The 26,206-nt window shown below is 50.3% G+C and overlaps 9 protein-coding genes across 9 annotated transcripts; 3 read left to right on the top strand and 6 right to left on the bottom strand.

Moving 5' to 3' along the window:
* Positions 1-666: 666 nt before the first annotated feature.
* Positions 667-1,392, top strand: J4E82_000319 (uncharacterized protein; the record flags this gene model as incomplete). Its single annotated transcript, XM_051726640.1, is given in 2 exon segments — positions 667-912; positions 928-1,392. 2 exon segments carry the CDS (start codon positions 667-669, stop codon positions 1,390-1,392), a joined length of 711 nt encoding a protein of 236 aa, XP_051593822.1.
* Positions 1,393-6,385: 4,993 nt separating this feature from the next.
* On the top strand, positions 6,386-7,444 carry J4E82_000318 (uncharacterized protein; the record flags this gene model as incomplete). Its single annotated transcript, XM_051726639.1, has 3 exons — positions 6,386-6,409; positions 6,462-6,802; positions 6,853-7,444. The coding sequence occupies 3 exons, from the start codon at positions 6,386-6,388 to the stop codon at positions 7,442-7,444; spliced, it is 957 nt and encodes a 318-aa protein (XP_051593821.1).
* An 896-nt stretch (positions 7,445-8,340) lies between these two features.
* Positions 8,341-9,231, bottom strand: J4E82_000317 (uncharacterized protein; the record flags this gene model as incomplete). Its single annotated transcript, XM_051726638.1, has 3 exons — positions 8,341-8,503; positions 8,553-8,622; positions 8,679-9,231. The coding sequence occupies 3 exons, from the start codon at positions 9,229-9,231 to the stop codon at positions 8,341-8,343; spliced, it is 786 nt and encodes a 261-aa protein (XP_051593820.1).
* A 1,541-nt stretch (positions 9,232-10,772) lies between these two features.
* On the top strand, positions 10,773-11,462 carry J4E82_000316 (uncharacterized protein; the record flags this gene model as incomplete). The annotated part of the gene is made up of 1 exon (XM_051726637.1): positions 10,773-11,462. One exon carries the CDS (start codon positions 10,773-10,775, stop codon positions 11,460-11,462), a length of 690 nt encoding a protein of 229 aa, XP_051593819.1.
* A 176-nt stretch (positions 11,463-11,638) lies between these two features.
* Positions 11,639-12,778, bottom strand: J4E82_000315 (uncharacterized protein; the record flags this gene model as incomplete). The annotated part of the gene is made up of 1 exon (XM_051726636.1): positions 11,639-12,778. The coding sequence occupies one exon, from the start codon at positions 12,776-12,778 to the stop codon at positions 11,639-11,641; it is 1,140 nt and encodes a 379-aa protein (XP_051593818.1).
* A 1,753-nt stretch (positions 12,779-14,531) lies between these two features.
* Positions 14,532-15,315, bottom strand: J4E82_000314 (uncharacterized protein; the record flags this gene model as incomplete). The annotated part of the gene is made up of 3 exons (XM_051726635.1): positions 14,532-14,752; positions 14,810-15,088; positions 15,174-15,315. The coding sequence occupies 3 exons, from the start codon at positions 15,313-15,315 to the stop codon at positions 14,532-14,534; spliced, it is 642 nt and encodes a 213-aa protein (XP_051593817.1).
* A 475-nt stretch (positions 15,316-15,790) lies between these two features.
* J4E82_000313 (uncharacterized protein) lies at positions 15,791-17,362 on the bottom strand (the record flags this gene model as incomplete). Its single annotated transcript, XM_051726634.1, has 3 exons — positions 15,791-16,494; positions 16,548-17,164; positions 17,247-17,362. 3 exons carry the CDS (start codon positions 17,360-17,362, stop codon positions 15,791-15,793), a joined length of 1,437 nt encoding a protein of 478 aa, XP_051593816.1.
* A 437-nt stretch (positions 17,363-17,799) lies between these two features.
* Positions 17,800-19,872, bottom strand: J4E82_000312 (uncharacterized protein; the record flags this gene model as incomplete). The annotated part of the gene is made up of 4 exons (XM_051726633.1): positions 17,800-18,139; positions 18,303-18,321; positions 18,370-19,383; positions 19,551-19,872. The coding sequence occupies 4 exons, from the start codon at positions 19,870-19,872 to the stop codon at positions 17,800-17,802; spliced, it is 1,695 nt and encodes a 564-aa protein (XP_051593815.1).
* Positions 19,873-20,615: 743 nt separating this feature from the next.
* J4E82_000311 (uncharacterized protein) lies at positions 20,616-25,662 on the bottom strand (the record flags this gene model as incomplete). The annotated part of the gene is made up of 4 exons (XM_051726632.1): positions 20,616-21,260; positions 21,318-23,934; positions 23,981-24,493; positions 24,554-25,662. The coding sequence occupies 4 exons, from the start codon at positions 25,660-25,662 to the stop codon at positions 20,616-20,618; spliced, it is 4,884 nt and encodes a 1,627-aa protein (XP_051593814.1).
* Between the last annotated feature and the right edge of the window lie 544 nt (positions 25,663-26,206).

Genomic DNA, 26,206 nt, shown 5'->3' with positions numbered 1-26,206 from the left:
GGGCCCGTGCCGACCGTTCCGCTGTCCCTGTCACCTCCATCCCCTTAACGCTCGCGGCCCTCGGAAAGCATCTTCATGCTCGTCGTATATCAGGATTGTGATCTCAAACGCTTAGGAGACTCACTCTTCGTACGCGATGTAAGGAGAATCTATCGGGTCGAGTTTGTGTGTACAAGTTGGAACGGGTTTAGCGTGCGCTGTAACTCCTTGGTTCCGCTCCGCCATGGGTATACAGTGGACGTGCACTGGAGAAACGCTCACGGAAGAGCCACCGGGACCATTGAGGATTATCAGAAAGAGGTCAGTATGAGATTGATTTGTCTCCTCTTCATAATCTACCTTTATTACGATATCATTTCCAATCTGCAGAGCATGCTGTTGTAATACCTTTACAGCCAATGGCATCTGCTGACGATGCTTACCGTATTGGCCCTCGCTTCATCGTCGCTTGCTTTGCCAGCGTCATCTCAAATTTTTGGTGTACTTTTGGTACACTTTTGGTGGAGCACCAACATTCTGTCGCTTGTAAGATGTAGGCTTTATGACGAATGTCCAACTCCCGGTTTGCTCAGCTCTTGATATTGCGAGGAATTTGCATTTAGCGTCACCTAAAATACCGCCAATCTAGGGAGCCATCGTTGATCTTTCGACCTCAGGAAAAACGTAATGGCCTCGGATGCACATCTGACATATCGTCTCTCCTCCTTTGGCAAGAAACGTGATGTACTCAGTGTTCTCCGTGACTCTTACATGCAAGTCACAAAAACAGGAAAGAAGGCATTCAATCTCCCTAGCAACGTAAAAGCATATGGCGATCCAACTGATTTCACCGCGGATGCCGACATCAATCTCCTCGCACAGATCAACATACATTTCTCCGTCGTCGAACCAAGCCTAAAAGCCGGCGGATCAGTATGTATCGGATAGTCATCAACGCAGGATCTCGACACCTCCCTGAGCCTCACGAAACTCACGCCAGACCCTTGCAACAGCATCGTCGGCCTCCAAGAGCGTATCGGTCCAATAACCTTAAGAATCAAAGATCTCTTAGCCACAAATATCATGGAATACGTGCTCAGTAGCCAGGACCACGTCTACGACAACCTAATGCAACTCGATGCTCTTCCAGGGTCTCTTGCGTACTCTACAGATAGGAAAGCAGGAGGAGATGTGTTCGACATTCACTATATTCATATGGTAGACTATGTCCATGAAGTGCCCGTAAAGGTGCAGATACAGCAGCCAGCAATGAAGATCTTGAGGGCCGATGGGGAAGCCAACAAGATTGTGAAGAGTGGTGTACCGGTCCTGCTCATCGTACACGGTACGCTTCCTATCAACAAAGGTGTCGTAGTACCTGAAGTTAAGTTTTATGGTTTCATTTCGCCTTAGCCGGCCGTTCTAAAGTGGGCTAAGTTTTATACGAAAAACTGCTGGTAAGACAGGTGGAATGAGCTTCACTACGTCAGAGCTTCATGTCATATCTGGAAACGCTTTTGATGGTCCGATTACCATTGAACATCGTAAACACTCGACTGCTCGGGCGAAAGACTTTGGTTGAGGGTGACCGGAGTGACAGAGAGAGCTATGTCTTCGAACGAGAAGCGTAGCAGGACTATATGGAAGGTATGTGAGGTGGGTGAAGGGTGGAATGGGGATTGTGGCGCGAGGAAGAGATTGACCGAGTTTTGAGAAGGGGACGAGGTCTGAGAGAGTTTGGAGAGATCTATAGAATATATGATGGGGCACAAGAGAGGAAACTTTGTGATTTTGTAGTTATGTAATGGCCTGCTGTCGCGATCGGTCATATCACTTCTGTGCCCACAAGAGCTTACCAACAAGTTTCACATCTGAAGACGGATAATTTCAAAGCGATTGTTTGTGACCTTCGTTGAAAAAATATTTGAGGACAGAGTGATCTTGTGTGCGCGATTACTGAGGTGTACAAAGAACGACTAATGGTGAAATTTGACGTGCAGTCTCATATAGTCGAATATCAAAGGCGTGATTGCGGTGAAACATGCGCTGCTTTCTACGATGCGGCCTCCAACTTATTGTTAAGTCGTTCCGTCTATCTGCTGTGCGACGAAGTCTCTGGGAGCTCTGCTGGTGCTCTATCTGCGGCCACTTCTGACACAGGATTGACTGCATATCCGTATTTTTCAGTCGCTGGTGATGACGTGTAGATATGGTTTGAGTCCATCTCACTTGGATAACCAACTGAGTGTGTGGCTGAATTGTGTAAATTCGCCGGCTTATAGGGATTGCGTTTACCATTCTTCAATCTGCGCCAAAAGAAACCCCCAGCCAGACCGAGTAGAGCCAGTCCACCCACCAACCCACCGACCACGCCGCCTATCGCGCCACTTGATAGACCTCCGTCTGTGCTGCTATTATTGGAAGTTGCCTCAGAGTGCGAGGCCGTTGTTTGAGACAATGTAGATGACGTTGTGGTAACGATGGGCTGTTGTGCTGACGCGCTTGGGTTATGTGATGACGAAGCAGCGGCGGTTGATGTGAGCGTTTGTAGAGCAGACAAGTCGACTGCGTATGTAGCTGCAGATGGTCGAATCGATTCAAGCGATTGCGCTGTTGCATTTACGGCGGTCGCATTTAGAGAGGCGATCGGATTGTCCAGTTGGCTCCAGCAGATGTTAATTTGGTCTGCTGTTTCCGTGCAGGTCTCACTAGACGTTGTCAGTTATATACTCGATGATGATTATCGTGCCATTTAGACGCTTGCTAACCTTGATTTTAAACAACAAAAGGTGTTGGCTCCCGATGAACAGGCTTGTTGGCCACCTGAAGGAGTAGTACTGTCTCCGCCATCGCAGCCTGAATTAGGCCCCCAGCAAACGGCGTCTGTTTTTCCAGGTTCGCAACAATAATACTTCTGAGTTCGGTCATCAAATGAACAGACTGATGGAGGAGCACATTCGAACAAGGATTCAGGACAGGTCTTTAGAGCGCTTGTTCCATTGTTACCCGCGAAGAAGAATTCAGAGAAAGCGGCGTGTGCTGGTAGTGTAGTTGCGAGGAGCAGACATGCTGACGACAGCAAATCTCCGCGCATGTTGGGACAAGCCAATGTTGAGACTCGAACGATCACGATATAGAGTCTGATACGCGAATTGGACAATGCGCGACGTTTTGAGGGGATGTCGAACTCATCGGCGAGGATTTCTTTGTTATGAAGACGTTAGGCCATCCATCATTCCAGTTTGTCGATAACCACGATATGCCGCGTCAAGAAGCACGGTGGCGGACCGTAGGCGCGAATCAAGTCGCGTTAATGCGACCGTAGGCCGGCAACGTGTGAGGCAGTGCCATAATCGTAGTACGGCTTCATTACTCGGCCTTGCTGTATGGGGTGCCTAACATCGAAGGGCCGAATCGTGACATTTATCTCACAAGACAAGAGGAAAGGCGGTGGCTCAAAGTCTAATGATCGGGATGATGTAACCTGATCTGGTTGGTAAAGGAGCCTGGGCTGTGGATGTATAGGTCGCGAATGTTGGCGGTTGCGCGAAAAGACAGTAAGGTACGGCGCGTACGTGCCGCGTGGAGGCCGAAGGTGCCCAGCGGATCCCTGCGACTGTCGTCTGAATTGCCTACCCCCATCTCTCCATCTCTTTCTCGCATACTCAATGTTCTTTCTCCACAGGCTCATCTAGGAAACACACAGGCACAAAATGTTTATGTCAATTAAAGTTGTAATGTTAGTCTTGCTGCTCCCATTCTTTTGTTTTAGGAAGAAAGAAAAAAGGAATGTAAGGCTTCAGTCAGTCATCCTTCTCAAGCACGCAGCATATTCATCGACTACTTGATCCTTTGCTACAATATCGACGCGTCACTCCACGATGCAATTATTGCTAGATTGTAATGAATTACCGAAAGCTTGTTCAACTGTTTCGCAGAATCAACATCCGCGCTGCCTAGATGTCGTATAGGACACCAAGATCGAGACGCAGATAGCAGGCCGCACAGTAGAGCGGCCCTGACCAGCCACTGCTTGTAGCAATCTATGAAGCATTCTGCTATGTCCAGCTGCAATATGTCGTGGAACGATATGGCTGGCTTCAGGTAGTGTCACTCGTTCAATAGATTGCCCTCAGACCTGCCTCCGAGATTGTTGCATCTCCATGTCTGATACCACCAGGAAAAGGTACAGCACTAGTGAGCTTCTCAACTTACATTTTCCGCTATTACCCCACCATGACTTGAAGCCTGGAGAGACATCATCTAAGAGAAGTGCTCGACTCGTGGAAGACACATTACGCGATCTACTTGTGGTATATGAATATAATCTTTTGTATCATCTTAGCAAAATTAAACAGTGTTTCGTTCCTGTCGCTCAAACTTTTCAGATGCTAGCTGGACGTGGCAGACAATCATGACAGTGGTCAGAGGGGGTGGCGTGCCTTAACGAGTGCTCGATTTACCGCATTTCGGGGTCCTTCCCAACAGAGGAAAGATTTCTAGAGTATTTCAGCTTCACAAAACCATCTCTCAACAGTCCAGTGTGAGATTGGAGGTGAACCAGAGATGTCATCTGGTAGGTAGAGCTCGCTGTGTTACCATATTGCATTAGAACCCCACTGTGTATCGGATCTAGATCGCGGAAATGAGAAACAAACGCTTGGCCACACAATTGGTTGATGAAAGCACTTATCTCTTGTACCCGTGACCTACACAATGATGATGCTGTGAGTGCAGGTTGTGAATTCGAACAGTTTTGGAGACAAGGTGCACAGCCGGTTCTTCTGATCAGTCGGATGAAGTCAAAATGCACTGAGCTTAGGGGAAGTGGGGATATAGCGGCAATGCTCACCAGAACTATATTACTGATGCTTCAACAAGATAGCAAAATGTTCGATCTTTTAAGTGATGCCGATGGCCAAACACGCTAATATGCCCGCAATTGGGCGAGCTACTGGCGATCGAAGATCTCGATACTGAAGCTGATTGGCTTTGCGGCAGTAGCGCCGAAGTGGCGCCACGAAACTTCGATACGAAATTCCTCTTCGAGTCGCCTCCCATACTAGTTACACACCAAGACTCATACTTCTTGTCACTACACTTTTATATGAGTGGCCAGCCTAGGGTCATGCAGACGAACCAAACGGCCGGAGTCTGACAGTGGAACGTCCTCTATAAAACAGCTGACGTCACTGCTCTGGAAGGAATGGAACAAGGATCTGCACGAACTCCACCACCATTGCGTTCACTCTTACCTGCCCCTACTGGTGGAATCCGCAAAGACTCAGCAGAAAAGCAAAAGGCTACTCGATTCAACGCTTGCGAGGCTTGTCGAGCTCGCAAGTCAAAAGCAAGTACATATGCCCTGCAGCTTCTCTGATCTTAGCTGACATAGCAACAGTGCGACGGGTCAAAGCCTAGGTGCACTGCGTGCGTGACCCGAGATACTGAGTGTCGTCATGGTGAGACTGAATCGCGTCAATTCAAGCGTAGATATCAGCAGCTCAAACAGAAACGTACTGCACAGGAAGAACTGTTTGATATGTTACAAACCCTGCCTGAGAGAGATGCAGCCGACATCTTTCACCGCATTCGAGCAGGTGCAAATGCAGAAGCTGTGATAAGACACATTCAAGAGGGAAGTTTGATCCTGGAGCTTTCTTATGTTCCACAAGCGTCCTCGCGCTTTCACTTTCCGTACATGGACAAGATACCGGCAAGCCTTCAAGACAGTACTTACTTCCAGTCGCTTGTCTATGAAGCAATCGAAGCGTCCGATTACGATAGAAGTACCTCGCAAACACACGTAGCTCTGCAAAAGAGTAATTACGCAAGGTCTTTATCTACGGCTAGGATGGTTGACAATCTACTCGAGGATGCACAACCTTCGCATTGGACCAGTGTTAGTTCTAACGATCGACTGCTGCGCAACATCATCGAAGGCTACTTCATCAATCAGTATCTACGGCATTTCTTTTTTCACAAAGCTTATTTTCTGGAAGACTTGGTATCAAGAAGAACCGAGTTTTGCTCTCATTTACTTGTCAATGCTCTTTTGGCTAAAGCTTGTGTGAGTAAGTATGTCTCATTGACGTAGACGGGGGTTCATTAATATACTGTAGGCCAGCTCTCGAGTGCTCAGTAATCGCACCAGGTTCTGCAATCCAGACAGTCTGCCATATCGATTCTTAGCAGAAGCAAAACGACTGTGGGAATTAGAGGACGGAGCGCCCAAACTTACCACTGTTCAAGCTGGTTGTCTGATCAATGCTGCAATGAACGACTTCGGCCATGACACCCTTGGGTTTTCTTATATGCTCAAAGCTCTCAGTATGGCACAAAAAATGAGACTTTTTGCACCCCGGGTGGATCATGACAAATTTGAGCACGCCAAATCTTTCACTGCATGGGGGCTGTCTTCATGGCTATCGTAAGTCTAATCAATATGCAGTAGCCCATGGCTAACCTTTCTCAGATTACAGAGTTACTACTACTTTAAGCCGCCGTGTCTTCTAGATATCCCAGCAGATCCGCTTCCTGACGTCCACGGCAAGTCAGAGTGGTACGGGGATATAGTATTAAATTATCCGGCAGATGGAAACCATTACATGACCGACTTCGGTCATGGAATGAAAGCTTTGAGCGAGTTGCGTGTGGTCCAAAACGAGATTGGTGTGATGTGCTTTAGTAGATTTGAAGACTCGAAGAAGATGCCGTGGGGCGCAGCTTTACACATTCAAGCAAAACTGGAAACTTGGTATCGCGGTTTGCCTACTCAACTCCAACCTCGGTGGATTGTGCACCCCTCTCACCTGCTACTACAGTGAGTGGCCTTCTCACACATGCGCATCATAGAAGCTAATACGTCTATAGTTGCGAATATCATGCTGTCTTGATAACTCTGTTCAGATCTCAGATATATTCTGAAGATGGAGGTGCACGGTCATTGACGCAAAACCAACTCAACACGGCACAACAGGTTGTCACAGAAGCCAGCGTTCACTTAGAAAGCACCTTACGTATATACTACCTTCGCCATAGCTTCGAAAGTTATGACTCGACGCTCACAATCTTCTTGGTCCACCTCGCCAACCTGACTCTAGAACCCATCCGACAACTCGAGCAAGACCCAGCCAGTGAACGGAAAGATACAAGCGAGGCACTTCTCTCAACACTCATTCTATGTTTTAACGGTCTGTATGAGCAGTCAAAGAGTGCTTATATCGCTATTGTCATGCTCGCTCTCATGAGAAAACAACTCAGTGCCGAGATTCGGAATACTGTCGGACGTTATGTGACCATAGAAGAGCCGGAAAGTGACACCGAGTCAATAGACGAAACGAACTTTGAGTACTCACAGCCAGTCCTCTCAGAGCTCGTTCTTCCGGGTGCAAGTCTTAGCGAAGATCCAAAGACGTGGAGAATAAAGCATTTGATGGATGATTCAGGGAAGATTTTAGCATAGATACAAGCCGAGACGCGACTAATGCCAAGAATACATTAAATCGATACAGTGGCCATTGACCTGTGCAAAATTCATTGTTAAAGCGCCAATGAATAAAATGTGACGATCTGAATGTCAGCAAGCCTCAATCTCAAACCTGTCTATCTAGTTTCTTGGTTGCGTGGAATTCGTCTGCAACCTCTTCAGCCCTCTGCTTCTTCCCTTGAGGGATGACTATCGCAGCAGAATTCAAACTCATTGACACGTCAAACCACCATGGTCTTATTGTCGCGTTCGAGTTACCGGCCTTGTTAGGAGTTCGGGTCCGATGTATTGATAATGTAGAAGAAACCATCTAGTTCTCTTCAGTAGGTAGCGTTTGCACACGCTTAATTGTCAATGTCTATGCCAATAGCACTCATGAGATTAACTTTCGGTCTAGCTGCTGTCAAGAAGCTTTTACATCCATGAATACAACCATCGAAACACTGGGTAAAGGCAGCTGCGAAGCCATCGAACCCGTTGAAGGCGAACAAACGTAGGCGGGTCTGACTTTTGTAGGATGTATCGACATAGTGGCGCTGCCCTGGCCTCGATATCGAGATATCTGATGTTCCGCTGTCCGATCGTAAGCACGATTACCTAGGTACGGACGATACCGTCTCCGGACGTATGAGGGCCATCATATTGTGAGTAATGCGTGAAATGTGTTACGAGAATAATGTAGGTATGCTACCCTTGTGATCATGTGTCACCGCTTGTAGTTAGCGCTGCACACATAATCGAAGACATTTTAGTATATCGTGCGTACGCATGTGTAAAGGCTGATCATACTCTTTGAAACTGTCCCTCTTCGCCTCCCGTCCCGTCCTGCCAACAGCCTGCACCTTTCATAATATCAGGCCCATCATCACAACCTAGATAGTCGACCAAGCATTGTCTATCGGCATCACCACACCACTGATCGTCTTTGCAGCATCGGAGGCAAGAAATGCAATGCCTTGCGCAATATCGTCAGGGCCTACGGATCCGTATGGAAGGTCGTCCCTCTTGAGGCCCTGGCATAATACCTGCACCGGGCTACGAGCCTGTCAGTAAGTGCGCGTCTTTCGGCATCGTGATAACGTACCGGTATACTTCCATTGCTGCCTGATCGACATTTTCTTGCACCATCGATGAGCGGATGTTGGTGGGAACGGCTGAGAGTGCATCAGGAAAAGATTTTCGCGGACCTAGAACCAGGGATGATACGAACCACCTGGAAGTACGGCGTTGCATCGAATGCCATCCTTCCGAAAGCGCCACGCGACGTTTTTGGTCGCACCGACAAGCCCATGTTTACTGGCTGTGTATGCGATGCCAGCCACCGCACCCGAGAGACTCGCATAGCTTCCAACGTTTACGATGGAACCGCTTTGTTGATTCTTCATGCTAGGCAATACAGCCGTCATCATCCGGACAGGTACTGTGAGGTTGACGGTAAGCACGCGCTCCCATTCCGAGTCCCTGACCGTATCAGCGCTGCTGAAGGCATCCATGATACCCGCAACATTGGCTAGCACGTTGATGCTCGGGCCGTATTTTGCAATGCAAGCAGATATTGCATCCTCGGCTGCGCCGGGCTCGCAAAAGTCGGCTTTGTGAAAAGTAAAAGAATCGTTGTAGATGGCGTCAAACTCATGAGTGAAGGGCGACATATCGATACCGAAGACTCGCGCCTTTTGTGAGAGGAACACCAGGGTCGTTGCTAGGCCAATGCCGCTGCTGCAACCCGTTATGATGACAGTTTTGTTCTCGGAAGAGGCCATAACGTTGAACAGTACTTTCGAAATCATACACTCTGTCTACTGTCTCCGTCTTTTATACACATTCGGAAAATATATATGTGGCTTTCACGCGAACGCGTATAGGCCGTACAGAGCGTGGGCCCTTCGTGGTGTTCCACACTCTGGATGCAAAGCGAGGTCAAATCGGGCTATTTGCGCGACCCAGCTGAACAGTCGACCAACCAGAAGCTTCCCCGTACGCGTACAGTCGAAGTAGGGATGACCGCCGAAATTGGAAGCGTACGGCATGGATACTCAGGAAATCAGGTGGTTGTCGCAGATACCCGAGGTCGGCCATGATACCGTATAAGTACATGTGTGCTTGAAGCAGCGGAATGCGATTTACAACTGTCGATTCAGAACGCGAGCACGTCCGAGAGCCCATCTACATTTCCAACCTTTCAACGGCATAAAAATCGGCTTATTGATGAGCTTCAGGTCGGCGGTGATAGTACTTGAGTAGCTTGTTAAGTCGGCAAGTGTTAATTGCGATGATGACGTCATGAACGGAGGGGTTGACTTCCACGTGCGCCAAGCCTAGGAACGCGCAGACGCGTTTGAAGTCGCGTCGGTTCTACCTCAACATCATCCCGATATTATTCTGCAACATGTGTACTGCGGCTGGTCTGGCGCAACTCACTAGTCATTGGACTCTACTGATATGGTGATTCCGACGAAAACGACCGCATCGAAGATCATGCCGTGATGGCTTGCAACCTTTTCTGGTGCTAAGCTTACGCGGAGACCAAAAGGAAAATGCATTGAGTCGTGGGGCTGACGTTATCTAAAGAGTTCACGGTCATGCTGTTTCATCACGTCCTTAATCAAGAATATGGGTCGTGGATACTGAACATATCAACTTCATCTAGTACAGGGCTAGCAAAGAGTCAAACTGAGGTGGGCGAAGCTACCGCAGGTGATTGTTAAGGAGCGTCAATATACATCAGTGTAACAAAAAGGCTCCGCTCTGATTCTGGCACTTGGTTCTATTGGAAGACATGCTGCTTCACCATATCTCATGAGGTCATCCGACGCATGATCGTCTTTACAATGGAGCAGTAGTTGGTTAGAGGTTCTTCGGTCAAGATGGAAGTCCCTACCTAGGTAGCATATGCTTCCGAGACAGAATCCTTGGATGCATAAGAGGAGACTATATCTGCAAAAACGTCATTGTCATCCTAATTTCGCTCGAAATGCAAGCTACTCCGAGATTTTAGTGGAGAGTAGTCCAGTGCATCGCACAGAAGCTGCTAGGGACTGGCTGATCGTATCCTCTATTCCACCTTGAAATACTGCCTAGGTACATCCTCGGCGAACAGATAACACGGATTTTCCAAGATGACGCCCTAGGGGCCAGGAGAAGCTGTCCGCACAATCGGGCCTTTTATCTCGTAGCTACCCCGCATGTCGTCACATAAGCAGGGTACTCTCAGAAAGCCATCGAACTTTTCCAAAAGTCTTAAAGTATATCCATTCTGCGCGCCAGTTCAACCATACCTATTATCAATCATCCAACTTTCACAATGTCTAAGCCAAGCATTCTCTTCGTCCTCACCTCGCACAACAAGCTCGGCGACACAGGCAAGCCCACTGGCTGGTACTTGCCAGAGCTCGCCCACCCCTACCACGTCCTACGCAACAAAGCCAACATCACCGTCGCATCCCCCAAGGGCGGTGAGGCTCCCCTCGACCCTGCATCCGTTGAAGCCGCGAAAGACGATGTATCCGTCAACTTCCTCAAGAACGACGAGCAGGTCTGGAAGAATACCCAGAAGCTGAGCGACTTCAAGGGAAAGGCGAAGGAGTTTGATGCCATCTTCTACGTTGGTGGTCATGGACCTATGTTCGATCTTGTCGACGACGCGACGTCACAACAACTTATCAGGGAGTTTTGGGAGGCGGACAAGATCGTGTCAGCCGTATGCCATGCACCCGCTGTCTTCTACGACGCTAAGCTGAGCGACGGAAGTCTGCTTGTTGCTGGAAAGGAGGTTACCGCATTCACAAACGCTGAGGAGGAGCAAGTGGGCTTGACCAAGGCTGTACCATTCTTGCCTGAAGATGCGCTGCAGAAGGCGAGCGGAGGCAAGTTTGTCAAGGCAGCGGAGCCCTGGGGCGAGAAGGTCGCCGTTTCTGGCCGATTGATCACCGGACAAAACCCGACGAGTGCCACAGCGGTCGGAGAGGCGATCGCAAAGGCATTGGGCATTTAAGGATATCAACAAGAAAATAAGGCATAATAAATACAGCTTAAGCTTCATTATGAGATACAAGACATAATTTTTCGTGAGACATGAACACTTTTCGTTTGTAATAGGCATTATATACATTCATCGAGCATGATTCCTAGGATTTCCACCCCAAATTCAACCTCCCTACACTAGCTGCTTTATACATATTTGGTCACGATATTGGTAACGGTCTCGTAAACGGTGGCTGGTGGACAGGCAGCAGCAACGGCTGAGTACTCTGGTGCCTTAGTGGTAGCGGGAGCGTGCGACTCTTCAACCGGCAGGTAGGTAGTCTCGTAAGGCTTGTCGGCGGTCATGACAGTGCTTGAAACAGGCATTGTAAAGTTGTTGTACGGAGCGGTTGCGTTGTAGTGCTTGTGAGGGATGGTGACAGGGACGTATGATGAGATCATAGTAGATGGCTTGACCGCGCCTTTGGTGACAGTGACCGGTACCTCCATGGTGCTTGTTTCAGTTGATGTGACCACAGTCGTAGAGTCCTCGGGGATAGCTGTGGATGAGGGAGCTGGAGCCACCGAGCTGGAGGGCACAGCAGACGATGAAGCTTTGACCAGGAGAGGTGTGAGCTTGCTCACAACCCAGCTTGACGCCTCCTCGGTGTAAAGCTCGAAGTAGTTCAAATGCTGGGCAATGACATCTCCATTAGCGCAGACTGGGTCGCCAGCAGCGCAGTATGACCTCAAGACAGCGGAGTAGCGGTTCAGGCGCTCAAGGTTGGCGCCGGTACGGGGCCAAGCCTGCTTGTCTGCTCCATCAAGAACGTTGTAAGGCTGGTTCGCAGTGTGCTTAACATCGCCCCAGAGAAGAGCTGCCTTGACAGCCTGGCCAGCCTGTGAGGTAGGGTCGAGTCCGAGAGTTTGTGAGTCGACGTTGCATGCATCCTCGCCTCCACCACTCAAAAGAGCTCCGGAAACCATAGCACCTTGCGAGTAACCATTGATTACAATCAATGTGTCCGGGCACTGGGCGTTGTACTCGGTAATTTGCCTAATGCCGTTGACGGCACCTTCTTGGATTGTAGGGCAAAACTCCACACCGAGGGTAGCATCGAAGACGATATCCATATAATCGCAGGAGTTGCCCTGGGCCTGGAATTTGCCGCAAGTGGCATCGATGAAAGGCGAAGTACGGCCATCGTGGTATGGAGCGTCATTGCCGCGAGCCATGAAAATTGCTACATCATTACAGGCGGCAGCGACCTTTGGAGGTGTAGTGCCTTGAGCACGGGTGGCTAATGGGAGAGCTGCAAGAACAGCAGTGGCAAGACTTTGCTTCATGGTGGTCGTTGAGGGCATGTTGAGATTCGTGAATAAGGCGTTGACTGTTCGTTGCTCCGAAACGTCGATGGCGTGGTGTATGAGAAAACGATAGATGGAATAGCCAGTATCGTGAGGATATTAAGTATTATAAGAACGGTATAGCATTAACTATATCCCTCTGATCTTATCAGTGAAGTGAGTGTTGATGGCCGAGCGAACGAACAAGTGCTACACAGATGGCAGAGCGTAACGAAAAAAAGAAGTCAAAAGGCAAACAAGAACACGCGACAAGATAAGTCAAACTGCCAGTGGAGCCCCCCGTATTCAGAAGCTCTTTCCGATCCTGTCTGAACATGTCTGTGGGTGAAGAACCACAATCGTGCAGAGACGCATGCTTGCAAGCGCATGCTCTTTTGACAAACCGTTCGAACGCTCTGCAGCCCTAGCGACTGGGACTATTGTATATCCACAGATCTCGTGTTTATTCTAGGTTAGCAGTGTACCACTAGTACGGGAGAGGCAATACATCTTGCTTGCTATGACTCGTGCGGCATAGTTAGCATTACAACCACCGGCATTATCTCGTATCAGGCGAGAAGGATAGGATAAGGCTACCCGACTGATGATACCATATGTGCTGCAGACACCATTCCGTGTGGATAGCAATCAAGTTTCGAAAGTCGCATGTCATTCATGCCCCTCTCTTACGGAATAAATGTTGTTGGGGACATGAAAATTTGCGTAGCCCAATGTTGAGAAACTACGTTGTGTTAGCCTTTTGCAGTGGTCAGACCACTGTTCGCAGTGCATGTACTCAGAAGGGTCCAACCCATACTACGGTGATCTGAGGCCCTGGCCTTTCCTCAGTCGCGCGCTATCGTGCTCCTGAACCAGGAATCGCTTTTACGTCTCCATCCTGTCCCTGAACCGCAAAATTGGGTAGATCAACCCCAGGTTATTTGATCGACGACAGGTAGCGATGTCTACAGACATCGGACTGCGCACTCTTCTGGATCTTTGGTATGTGCAGCGATGGCTGTGTTCACAGAATCGCTGTCTTGAGTCGGCGAGTTGTGAACATCGAAGAGTACATTCGTTTTTGCTCGGCGTCGGACCGGCCTGGCAACATGGCTTCCGAAGCCACAGAACTTGTTGACCATGCTTACTGTGGGCTGCAGCACATGTGGCAGAGGTGGAGAACGCAAAAGTATTTTGGGACGCTTGAGCCTTCGTTGTGGATCGAGATTTTCTAGAACTCTGCGATGGAAGTGACTTGTGAATTGTCTAGCGCCCGGTATCTCAAGCGATCTCATGCTTTACCGAACGATGACGAGATATGACAGGGATGAAGTTATGTAGTGTTGCGCGATCTGCATAGTCGATTCGCCGTCGATGTGGCGGTGTTGCGGTTATATAAAGATTGTGCGACGTCACGTTGGTACTAAGGCTGATTGTACAAGCTGCTCGGGAACCTCGGTTGCTACTAGTGCCTGTGAGCACGATCACTGAAGAAGACACCTGTTGAGTCGACAACAGTAACGACAGTGTTGACGATTAGCTAGTACTACCACCAAAGTTTGCATCCGCATAGCTGTCGCCGGTGGGTACTTCACAAGCTTACCGTCGGCCCAACCAGATGACACGGCTCAGCAGGCGACTTCTAAAATTGATGGGAATATGTTCCAACACACACCAGTTGATTTCCTATTATTACAGTGAAATAACTCATGAGTCGTGATCATGTTGTTCTTTCAGAATGTCGTGTCTCGCTTCAAATCATACTGAACAGCATCGCGAGCAAGCCAATCATACCAGCAAATGACCCCGACATAGCAACCGCAGCAGCACCCGTCGTCGGAGTGGCACTGGTAGAAGACTCAGCCCCATTAGTCAACGTTTCAGAGGTAGATCCAGAGGCGGTAGTAGAATCAGGTGAGGCACTCGCGGTGCTGTCCTCGCTAGACACAGTCGATGAAGACGGCGCAACATCAACTACAAAAACATCAGCACGTCATCTTTCCGGACCACGCAAGCTCATGCCATACGTACCGTCTCCAATGTCTCTGATCAGCGTAAATGGCTCCTGCCCCAGACTTGTCGCCCAACAACCCAGGTAGCTTACACCCCCACTAGCACCAACGGTCGGCACCACGACTGCAGTGTTACAATATCCCTGGTCGCAGAATAAACTTGTCTGTGGTGAGAAGAGAGTTGCGGCACTACAAGATGACCAGAAGATGCAGTCCGAACTGCCGGGCGCGCAACATTGGGCGTACGATCCAGAGGTCGAGTAGGTGGCTGGGTAATCGCAAGAGCGGAGATCAGACCCTACGTTGAAGCGCAATTAGCGGCAATGTGCTGATAGAGGCGAAGCATGGTGTAGTATGGATGTTGGATTAGTGGCGCGGCTTACATTGTCCATTCGTCGCGTCCACCCAGCCAAGCAGCGCAGGATCATCTCCGGATGATGTCTGCCGGGGTGCAAGTTCAGCCCGTGGGGTGATAAGTGGATCTGGCACGGCAGTAACCGTTACAGTAGTGGAACTGATAGCCATTGCGACGATTGACTTCATCCTGGATGCTTGCTGGATTGCTGATTTTCCGACAAAGTGACAAGAAGCGCGTCGCTTGTGGAGCCGAGGACGCTGCGCCGTGCGAGAGGAAAGCGCGTTAGATTTAACGATTGGGACCTGCGTTATGCCGCGGTACATTAAAGCAACCCGATGATGATTAGCCAATTGAATGATGTGTGGCGTTCAGGAAGCGAGATGAAGATGCCTAGAATGGGACAAGCAAGTGATAAGAATAAGTAAGACAAACCAGACGAAATAATGGCGTCTCTATTGCTGAATACGGAAGGCAGAAGACTATCGAGAAGACTGGAACAATATTCAAATACAGGAGCATGATCTAGCAGGATGTTTTCGAACCCAGTGAAAACGAGCGGCCAGTGTTGCGGGAGTGGAAAATTAAGGCATGCCACCGACCTGTACGAGTAGCACAGAGCGTCATCTCCGGACATCCTCCCCATCAATCTTGTTTCTCCGTTACAACAGGTACGTCTTGATGACTATCGGATCCACTCGCAGCACCCGATGCTGTTGATCCAGGAGTCCTAGGCCCATATCCGGTCAAGACCATCATGTCTTCGTCCGCATCACTAAAATATTTGTAGTCGAGTCCCCTCAGCTCGTCGTCCTCGGTCGCGCGAATATGACAACCAGGAATTTTGTTGATAATGAACAGCAAGATAGCCGAAATGACGAATGACCATGCTGCGCATGTAGTCGCAGCAGCCAGCTGGTATCCCATTTGTTTCCAGTTCCGAGCCCACCAGCCACCCTCGTAGAAATTGCTTACGCCGTCCATGGCGGGTACGTAGGGCGCAGCGAAGAAACCGGTCATGATGTCGCCGATGTAGCCGCCAACACCATGTATGGCGAAGATGTCTAGACCCTCATCAATGCCGAGGAGGTACTTGTATCGGACTGTGAAGAAGGATCCGCAAGCAGTGAGAGCACCGATCAGCGCCGATGTCTGGACAGGAACAAATCCGCAGGCCGGCGTGATACCGACAAGGCCGGAGATGATGCCTGAGCAAAAGCCGATAATCGAGAACTTGCGGGTGAATATATACTCCAGTAAGACCCATGCCATACCGCCGCCACAGGCTGCGAGGTTGGTATTGCAGACGATGTAAACAGAACGAATGGTGATATTAGCACCAGAGGCACCTACACATAGTCAGTTTGTCTCTTCAAAATCTAAACATACACTCGCTACTGACCATTGAACGCAAACCATCCGAACCAGATCAATATCGTGCCGAGCCCAACAAGAAAAGGGCTGTGAGGCTTGAAGTGCGGAATCCTGGGATGATGCGACTCCTTGTGCGGATCGACACGCTTGCCCAGCATCAACGCCCATGCTAAAGCAGAAAATCCAGACGCAATATGCACAGGACCAGAACCCGCAAAATCGAGGACTCCGAGTTTGTAAAGCCAACCACTAGGATTCCATTCCGCATATGCGAGCACGTAGTACACGAAAGTGGTCCAGCAGAGCAAGAATATCATCGACGGCCCTAGACGCCCTCGCTCAAGCATCGCTCCTGCCAAGATCATTGCGGTGCAGGTGACAAACGTGAAACCAAAGGCGGCATAAAGGATGTCTGGGATATCCGCATTCGCGAGCGAAGGTGAGCCAAGAGTGTTGTGTAAACCTGCTTTGGACAAATCTCCTATGAAAGGACCCGTGGTATGTGACTGGTAGAGGGAGTAACCGTACACCCAGAATTGGATGCCTACCGCGCATGCGCAGAAAAGGGATTGAAAGATCATGGTAAGCGCTGCTTTCCGGCGGTGCATTCCTGCGTAAAGGAAACCGATCGCAGGTGTGATTTGCCTACTCACAATTAGTATTTTCCAGTAGATGTGAAAAGCAAGTAGCGTACCAACATAGTACTGTGCTAACCAGCATCCAGCACAGGTCGCCCTTGTCGTAGAGCGCGTTGAGGTCAGTGGTCATAACATTTCCACCGTTAGGGTCGACAGCATAATCCGGCCATTCAGTGATTGGGGTTGGTGCTGGCACATCCGCCATGTTAGCAGCAGGTTGCTTACGCTCGACTGAGCAAAATACTAAGATCTGTGTACCTGGAGCAATTTGTAGAACCAAACCCCCGGGGAATTACCATGTTTATATCTAGGCCTTCCTTTTCCACCCGTATCTCGGTCGCACGAGCGTACCATGTCTTTCCCAGGATATCATGATATGCAGCGCGTCGTATGCATCCAATCAGCACTCCACTAGCGGAACCGTAGTCATGGGAAGGAAGGAATGTCTTTGACTGGCATAGTTAGAGGCACCTAACGTTCCTTATCGTTCCACTTCCCCAGGACACTAGGAGGAGGAGTGGATACAGCCAAGAAGGCGGAAGGCGGAAGCCATGTGTATCGCTTGGCAAAAGATAACGGGACGTGGGGTACTTCGCATGTGGGACCCATCCGCAGCTCCCTCGGTCGCAAATACTCACCACATCAATGAAGACTCTTTGAAACAAGGTCCCAGCACTTGCGCATACCCGTGGACAACGTCTCCTTGTCCATGGATCCACTGTCTACCCATTTGCGGGCGGGCGGGCCCTTGCATATAAGTTCGATATGGTCGGCGTTATCGGCGTCAATCCTGTACTGATAGGCATGCATGGTAAGCTTCAAATGGGTGAAGACATGGACCAATGGCGGAAAACTCGCAACATAACGCGCTTTGCTCATATCAGTTGTGCCGGCGTCGAGACCTGAGGTATACTGCTGCGCCAATGTTTTGCGCTGCTGGGGCGTCTTTTGTGATGCAGTCAGCGGGCTCTGCGGGAATTGCCTGTGCCACAGTCAGCGAACGCCCCCTGCACTACCAAGATAAGAGAACCCGAGGATTGGGCCTATCATGAAACATGACACGAAGCTGCACGGTAATGTGCGTTGGGAAGTACCCGAGAAGCTACCTGGTAATGTCTCCATGATAGCATGTGTTTATTACGTACCAAAGTGATGCGAGGAGACCTTCACAGATTCGTCAGCAGTGCTTTAGCATGGTGGTGCACAACGTACCTTTGGCGGGCCTTTGCTCTATTAACCATTTATTGCTGCCATCTGCTGAGCGTAACTCTACCATGCACACTACACAATCTTCTTCAGCGGACTTCTTCTTCGCCACCTTTTTCGGGAAGAGCGAGCAGTATGTCGGGATCGATTTTGACTCCCTGGTAGGTAGCGATAGCTTCCGCTTCTTCAAATCCTCAGCAGGTGGACTGCCACGATCCTCTTCATCGTCTTCGGTGTCCACATTTGACTTGGGTGTGCCAACAGCAAAGTACTGTGAGATTTTGTTGCTTTGTTTTGTAGTCACCTTTCTTTTCTTGGTCGCTTGCGGCGGCTCATCATCTGCTGCATCTTCAGCAACTGCAACCAAATCTTCGGTGTCCAGAGACGCGCAGAGAGAACATGCATCCTCGATGTCAGGTACTACAGCCGGTGATTGAAGCTTGTCAGATAACGCCTTGCCTTCGCTATAGGCCCTGCATGTCGCCTGAATAGGACACTCATCGCACTTGGGTCGCGGCGTACAGACAGTGGAACCCAGCTCCATGAGCGCTTGATTCCATAACCCTGGTACGGCACTTGTGCGCGTTTCCGGAAAGTTAGAGGCATGTTTGATGAGTTGATCCGCCATATCCCACATTACGTCGGTAGCTTTCTTGTCCTTGACGTCCATGTACAAGCCCAGCTGTCGACTAAGCACGCGCATCACATTACCATCGAGGACGGGTTCTGCCTCGCCAAATGCGATACTCGACACTGCGCCCGCAGTGTATCGTCCAATGCCGGGGAATTCTTGTAGCTCTGTGGCACCACTCGGAAGAGCACAAGAAGCACCGGCAGATTTGGCGATCATGGCTTTCGCACCTTCATGAAGGCGTGTGGCACGTGAGTAGTAACCAAGCCCCTTCCACACAGAGAGGACATCGTCATGGTCTGCCTCGGCAAGATCCTGAACCGTAGGCCATTTTGCGATCCAATTATTGAAGTAGGGAATAACTGTCGAAACGCGAGTTTGTTGGAGCACTGAAATCAGGTCAGTCGAAATCCTACCCAATCCGAAGCTGGCTAGACGTGTGGAATAGTGATGAGAAAGAGCCGGCAACAGCTCCCGGAAGAACACGTGACAGCGCGTTTACGCGTTCTTGATGGCCCAATGTTTGCAACCACCCACATTTAAAACGCGTACTTACTAACTTCAGACACCCAAACCTCATACGCCCTCTTTGATAAGACGCGTCCAAGTTCTTCTTCGTCTTCATACTCGTCCGGGTCAATCCACTTCTTCCTCCATGGCATGCTACGTGTCTCCGCGACGCCACTAAACCAACTCAACAGCGCGTCGCATCCAGACTGGCCGCTGAGAAGTAAGGGATAGTGGTATGACGTATCGTGCACGCGCGATGGCGGTAGCGCTGCTACCAGAGAAGCTGACGGGGCAGTGATGCTAGTTTGGCTATTTTTCGCAGTCTTGCTGGACTTGGCTGCTATAGCGGTCTTTTTGCGTGGAGCCATAGCGCGTCGAATGTGAGTAAAGATGGTATTTGTGTCAACCAAGAAATCTGAAAACAATTGATGTCGTTGGCTGTAGTGTGTCTGGTCGGATCCAAGGGGAAAGGATCAGTGGAGGTGCGATCGCGCTAAGCATTGCTAGTGTCGCGATCGAACTCGCAGCTCCTTATCCAGAATAAGGAGAATCACCGTAAAACGCCGGTTCACACTCGATGTTGTCTATTGAAGAAAGCGAATAGTTAAACGACGATGTGTACATGCAGGCGGAGAAGTGTTGGTCGTACACGTCAAACCTTGACATTCAAGAAACTGAGCTGATTCTGTTTTTAGAGTTGAATAACCCCATTGAACCAACGTTGGGCATCGCGCGCAGCTAGGATACGTTTCCAGTTTATGACAAGCGCAAAAAGTGAACGCGATCAGTGAGTGATATTTGGTTCTACCACAATGCCATGCCGTCCAGCCAACGCCGAAGAAAATGCGGTCCGAGAAAGCGATTGAAGCTATCTACTCCGTTCACAAACGGCAAATGGTGCCATATAAACCTAGTTAAACATCCATAATATCCAATCCAAATCAATATGGGGTATAGGAACAAAGAACAGTAACAACGACGAACGTACGTGCTCGCTAAATCCAGAAGCCTTTCGAAAATATGCCCACAGGGTCTAACCCAGGTGTATGTGTAATGCTCGTCTCAGAGAGACGCTATGCCGTCGGTCTAATAGAAGGATGAATGTAAATCGCTAAGCGCGCGAGGGTTGTTCATGTTGCAACCAGATATCGCCACCTTCACCCTTCTCCCACTTCTTCCATGCTATCTCATAAGCGTCTTCTAGGTCTCTGACCCATCGTTTGGTGTCGAAAAGTGGACTTGTCCATCGTGATTCGTAAAGCATACGGCGAAGCTCACTCAGGCGGCCCTGGGCTCGGTGCCCATTGTAGGTGCAATTACGCGCAAGGCGAACAGCCATGGCTTCGTATTCATCGTCGTTGATGGCAATGAGTTCTTTTGCCGCTTGCGCACCCGCTGGCGTCTTCGGTAGCGCACCCTTAAGAATCGAGGCTGCCATACGGGAGCACATTTTGTATTTATAGCGGGGTAACGTAAGCAGCGGTGTTCCAGACCAAAGAACGTCGGCAGCAGTCGTGTGTGCATTGCACTCTGGTGTGTCGAGGAAGAGATCACACACACGGGCCCTGGAGATATGCTGATGTTTCTGCGCGACGTCGGTGAACATGATGCGACTTGCCACCTCTGCACCTGCCCAGAGAAGAGCTGTCTGTTTGAGGTTCGTTTCGCCAAGGTCGGGGAATCGCAAGAGCCACAGGACTGCATTAGGTATCTTTTCGAGAATGCGCAACCAGGTACGGAACGTAGTAGGCTCAATCTAACGGTAAATGTTAGAATACGACCGACTTGCTAGTTATGGCATGAATAAACTTACTTTGTACAGCTGATTGAAGTTTGCAAGAATGATCGCATTGTCCGAGAGGTTCGGAAAGATTTCTTTGCGCATGGCCCATCGTCGTTGCTGCTCTTCCTCCCAGTTGGGCTGTCGTCCTTGTGAATCCGGAGCACTCTGTCGATGGTCACAACAGAAAAAGGTGTCTCGGCAGAAGACAATGTTCTCTCCATAGATCCATTCCTCATCACTTCCACCACTGTTGTCATCTACGAGGGCATCTTCGAGATCGACGTTACGGCGCCACTGTCGGAGGGTATCCGGAGGTACAGCGGTGTCGTCGGCGAGTAGATAGTCGCACCACTCGGCGCCTAGAGTGCCTGCAAAACCCATGAAAGCCATCTGGATGGGTGCAGGACGGGCAGCAAAAACTTCATTTCGTGCGCCTCTAGTGTAACCATTCAGGTTCACAAGGACATGTATACCGTCGTGAGTTATCTGATGGACAAGTCGTTCCGCTGACCAACTGCTGGCATCGTAGAACACCGGCGATTCTCTTTCAATCTGTTTGCGATGCTCCGATCCATCACTCGCTGTAGTAGCGTAACAGTATGCCCTTACTCTGCTTGGATTGTGAAGACCAAATACCGACTGCATTAGGTGGGCTAATGGGTGATTGTTGAAATCTGACGATACGTAGCCAACCTTCAGATATGGTTGTGGTGGCGCAGGAGGCTGGTAGACGGTTGGCGGCAGCCAAGGGACCCTTAACGTCGAGGTCGAGATGCGTAGTCCGTTGCGTTGCGAGATGAGACGAATCTGTTTAGCTGACATAGGGCACGTAAATGTGTGGAAAGGAAGGACGGTAGGTGCTGCGGGTACCGTTAGAGCTGCTGGCAGTTGGGGCCTCTTGTAAGACATCGGCGGTCGCTGCGTTCCAGTAATGTAGCGGTCCTGGTACCATTGCCAAGTCATCCATCGTATAGCACGCTCGACAAGTCGCACGATGCGAGCGCCTTCCCACTTTTGTCCTTTCCACTTATGCAAGACAGATACCATGCTGGTTTCCTTCTCTTTTACATCTTGTACGCTCCCTGTGAGGGACAATGGACGAACAACATCATAAATGAACTGTTCATTCATCATGCCTCGACCCCAATCTTCACCATCGGCAAGTTGCTTCTCGACCAATTTAACAACCTTATGAATCCAACCGGAGCTTGATGCACCAGGGATCCTTGCGTCCAGAAGCATGCCGCTATCGTTCACGTGCCAACGATCTCTCGAGCCACCATCTTCAGCAATGCCACCTCTACCAGCCCAGTTACAGACAGAGTTGAGGGCGTTGGCAAGCCCACAAACAGCTTCAGCGAAGTCAGGACTGGATTTAACGGCTTTCTTGTAGTAATAGATAGCATCGGCGATCCGACCTTTGTCTTTAACAGCGTTGGCCAGATTGGCAAGAGCGATGTCGAAGTTAGAATCGCACTTCACGGCGTGTTCGTACATGTTTATGGCGTAATCTAGCTGCCCAATATCTTTCAAGAGGCTTCCGAGGTTCGTGTAGAGGTGTGCATGGGACTGGTCCAGTTGGAGTCCGTAATAATAGTAGGCAAGCGCAAGAGCTACTCCACTGCCGGGGACGAGTCCAGGAATTTGAGGATGTGCGAACGCATGCGACATTGGACTGGCCTTGGAAGGCGCGGACTGCTGTACGCTAGCGAGGAGTATGCCTACGTTGTTGGCTGTCGACGGACTAGGCTGTAATGAGAGCGATAGGTAGTAAAGTGCTAGGATTTCTCGCACACCGTAATTGCTTTGGTACACGGTAGTCTTGGGTGAATTAGTTGCCATACCGTCTTGGAAGATCTTCGCTAGTGACAGCAAAGAGTTGCTTGTGGTCGATATAGCCGCTTTTCTAGAAAGTCCTTCACTAGGAACGTGCTTGAGACCAGGCAGTTGACCGTGCGGCTGGAAACAAAGCTGAGCCGTCCTAGTAGCCGCATCTGGCGGTAACAGGATCGGATCAGATGATGGAGACATACGACGGCCTCCTGGAGAGCGTTCCGACACATCGTACCCAACAACAGCAAGAATGCGCCTAATGAGGCCATCGATACCGTTAGGGTGGGGTCCAGCTCCAATGAGCACTGCGTTCTCAAAAGCTCTGGCAGCACCGGCATTGTCACCAAGAGCGTAAAGCATATTGCCCTTGGCATGTACTAGAGCTAGAACACGACCGTTGTCGCTACCAGCAACAGCATATCCGCTTGAACCGAAGCCCGGCTGGTCCGAGCCAGGAAGCTCATCCAGATCCTTGAAGATGGCCTCGTCCTCTCCTTCAAACTCAAAGATGGGCCGATCTGATGCTTCCGAGACGCTCGACTCGCTCAATTCGGAAGCAGCCCGTTCGTTTTCGGCTTCGAGGCTCTTCAAAGCGTCAGCTCTTTTGGCGAATCTCAGTTGGCGTTCGACTTCTTCAATGACCTGAACCGCTTCACGACCTTTATGGTCACTGCAAAGTAAGCCAATCAGGTGTTCAACTGCCTCAAAGTAACTGGGTCGAAGTTTGACTGCGCGTCTCCAGTAGTCTTCTGCTTCGCGCTTCTGTTGGAGAGCAAGCATAGTGGCCGCAAGATTCGATATTGCTTCAACATGACTAAGTCGTGTTAGTGTGTTTCGGGTTCAGAACGTAGTGTACTCACTCTTTATCCAACGTAAGGATATGTTTGTACCAATCCTGGGCTTTTTGGTAGTCACCTAGTGCATATGCTAGACAACCGCCCAGAAGAATGCCATCTATCCAGCTCCATTTACTTTCTTCGCAATGCTTGGTGATCGCTTCGAGTGCTGAGGCAGCCGTCATGCTCGGAGGCAAACCCTGGCGGAGGTTTTGATGAGCGCTGGCAACAGAGCCGGAAGTTCGCCGTAGGGTACGTGGTGGCTCCATGCCTGGCATTGGGGGGAGCATGGGGTGTTGTGGCGCCATGCCTTGCCAAGATTGACCATTGGGATCTGCACTGCCTATTGACCACGCAGACAGAGAGCGCGAATGCGGCATTGCAGGTCTCCTGGATGCGAACTCTGTTCTGGATTGGGAAGCATATTGGGTAGGAACAGGATACGAGACACGTCGCTCTAGAGACGGCATGCTACCAGTAGCAGAACTCGAAAGGCTGAGTCCAGGTTGTCGTGGTGGCTTCGGATAGATGTGGGGTCTGTGATTGACGCGACCATGAGCATTTTGTGAATTTGATTTGCGTGTTGATTGCAGGTACCTGAGTAGGTCGACATATACTGCGTGAGCCCAAGCGAATACTTTCTCTCTGCTTTGGCCATTTGGTGACTGCAGCCCGTACTCGTCGTTCGGTATAGCCGGGGTGAACTCTTGGACTGGCGTTGTCTGGCCAGAGTTCAGATAGTCCTGGGCACGTTGTGTAAGCGGAGGAGGAAGCGACTGATTCTGGTAGTCTAGCGCGACATGATTTTGAGGCTGTCCATAGGGTGGGAAGTCTACTGACGGCCTCCCTGCATGGTTGTACGCGGATTGGCCATAATCTAGGTGAATGGGGTTTTGCTGATAGTGAGTATAGTTGGGCATGGCATTGTATGCGTGGCTATTGTAGGCGTTACTGTGAGGGTGACTCCAGTTATGACTGGGATGATGTAAGAAGCGAGGATCCCGCATAGCAGCAGGGCGATAGGGAATGTAAGTGCCGTCGTGCCAATAGGGTCCGAACGGCCCTTGGTCATTAGAAACAGTTGGATTCAGCGGCGTCTGAAAGGGTGGGCCCATGGGTCCGCAGAAGGGATGGCCGTACATTTGATAGGGTAGAAGAGGTTGCAATGGAGGAATTTGGTTGAGCATAGAATCAATCTGGGGTAGATGCTGGCCCGGGAGCCCTGTGCCGGTCTCGAAGTAGCGACTGGGACTCCATTCTGACGTGTCCTGTGGGTTATGTCCTAGGCCACTGTTGATACCCGGTGAGCGCAGAGGAAGGTCCTGCTTGACACCGTACGGTAACTTTGATTCAGCTGTCACGGGAAGAAGGATGTGTTTGGTTGCATGTGGCTCTCCGTTCTTCTCAACAGATGTGCCATCATACGCAGCTGCCAAGATTCCGTTAGGCGTCTTACGGCGAAGCATGTGCTCTGCAGGTTTAGGTGTGCGGCCAGCTTCGGAAGGCTGCGAGCCATATGAGTTATGTCTCGATAGCGGATGGGCGTACTGCTGCGGTCTTGCGTGCTGGGCAAGGCTATGACCCTCGAGGTTGGTGGCATTGCGAAGGAACGAGGGGTGAGATGGGGCAGGTGCGATGTTGTTGTAGGCCACGGTCGAGGGAAGCTGCGACGGCGGTTGCGGGGGGTACTGCCGAACCATAGTCATGGTGGGGGAGCCGCTAGAGGGACTCTGGGGCGATGACAGTGTATCAGAGAGATTGTGGGTGTAATGTTCAGAGGTGGTAGGGTAGGATTGGTCTACGACACAGCCTCACCAGGAGCGACTGGTGCCGATGCCTTCGCGAAATCGTCGCCCGTCTGCTACGACTGACATGTCTTTTGGGGCGTGACTAAGACTCCTCAGCACCGGGCGTCCCCGTACTGGCACGTCACCAGCAGAGACCCCGGCGGTAGTTGGAGATACGGTGGTCGCAGATGCTGTCCGCTCGTGTAAAGGCTTCGCGGAGCAGCAAAGGGGCGTCTGTGTACGGCGTCGGCAATGGCGGGTGTTTTACGGGGTTGGATAGGTGAGGAGTGTGGCGGTCGCCTCAGGCGTCAGTCAGCGTGTGATGGATGAGGATATGCGAGGACAGCAGTGTCCGGTGTCTATGTAAGGGCGGGTCCCTAGACGTGTCTGTCTGGAATGTACCCACTCGCATGCACCAGAGCCGCCTGTCTGGCTGCGCACTCACTGGCGGCTGCTTTGCGCG

The sequence above is a fragment of the Alternaria postmessia genome (assembly GCF_024291825.1).
Source record: "Alternaria postmessia strain BMP 2775 chromosome Unknown scaffold_1, whole genome shotgun sequence".
NCBI lineage: Eukaryota > Fungi > Ascomycota > Dothideomycetes > Pleosporales > Pleosporaceae > Alternaria > Alternaria postmessia.
This window is presented reverse-complemented; position numbering and strand designations above follow the sequence as displayed.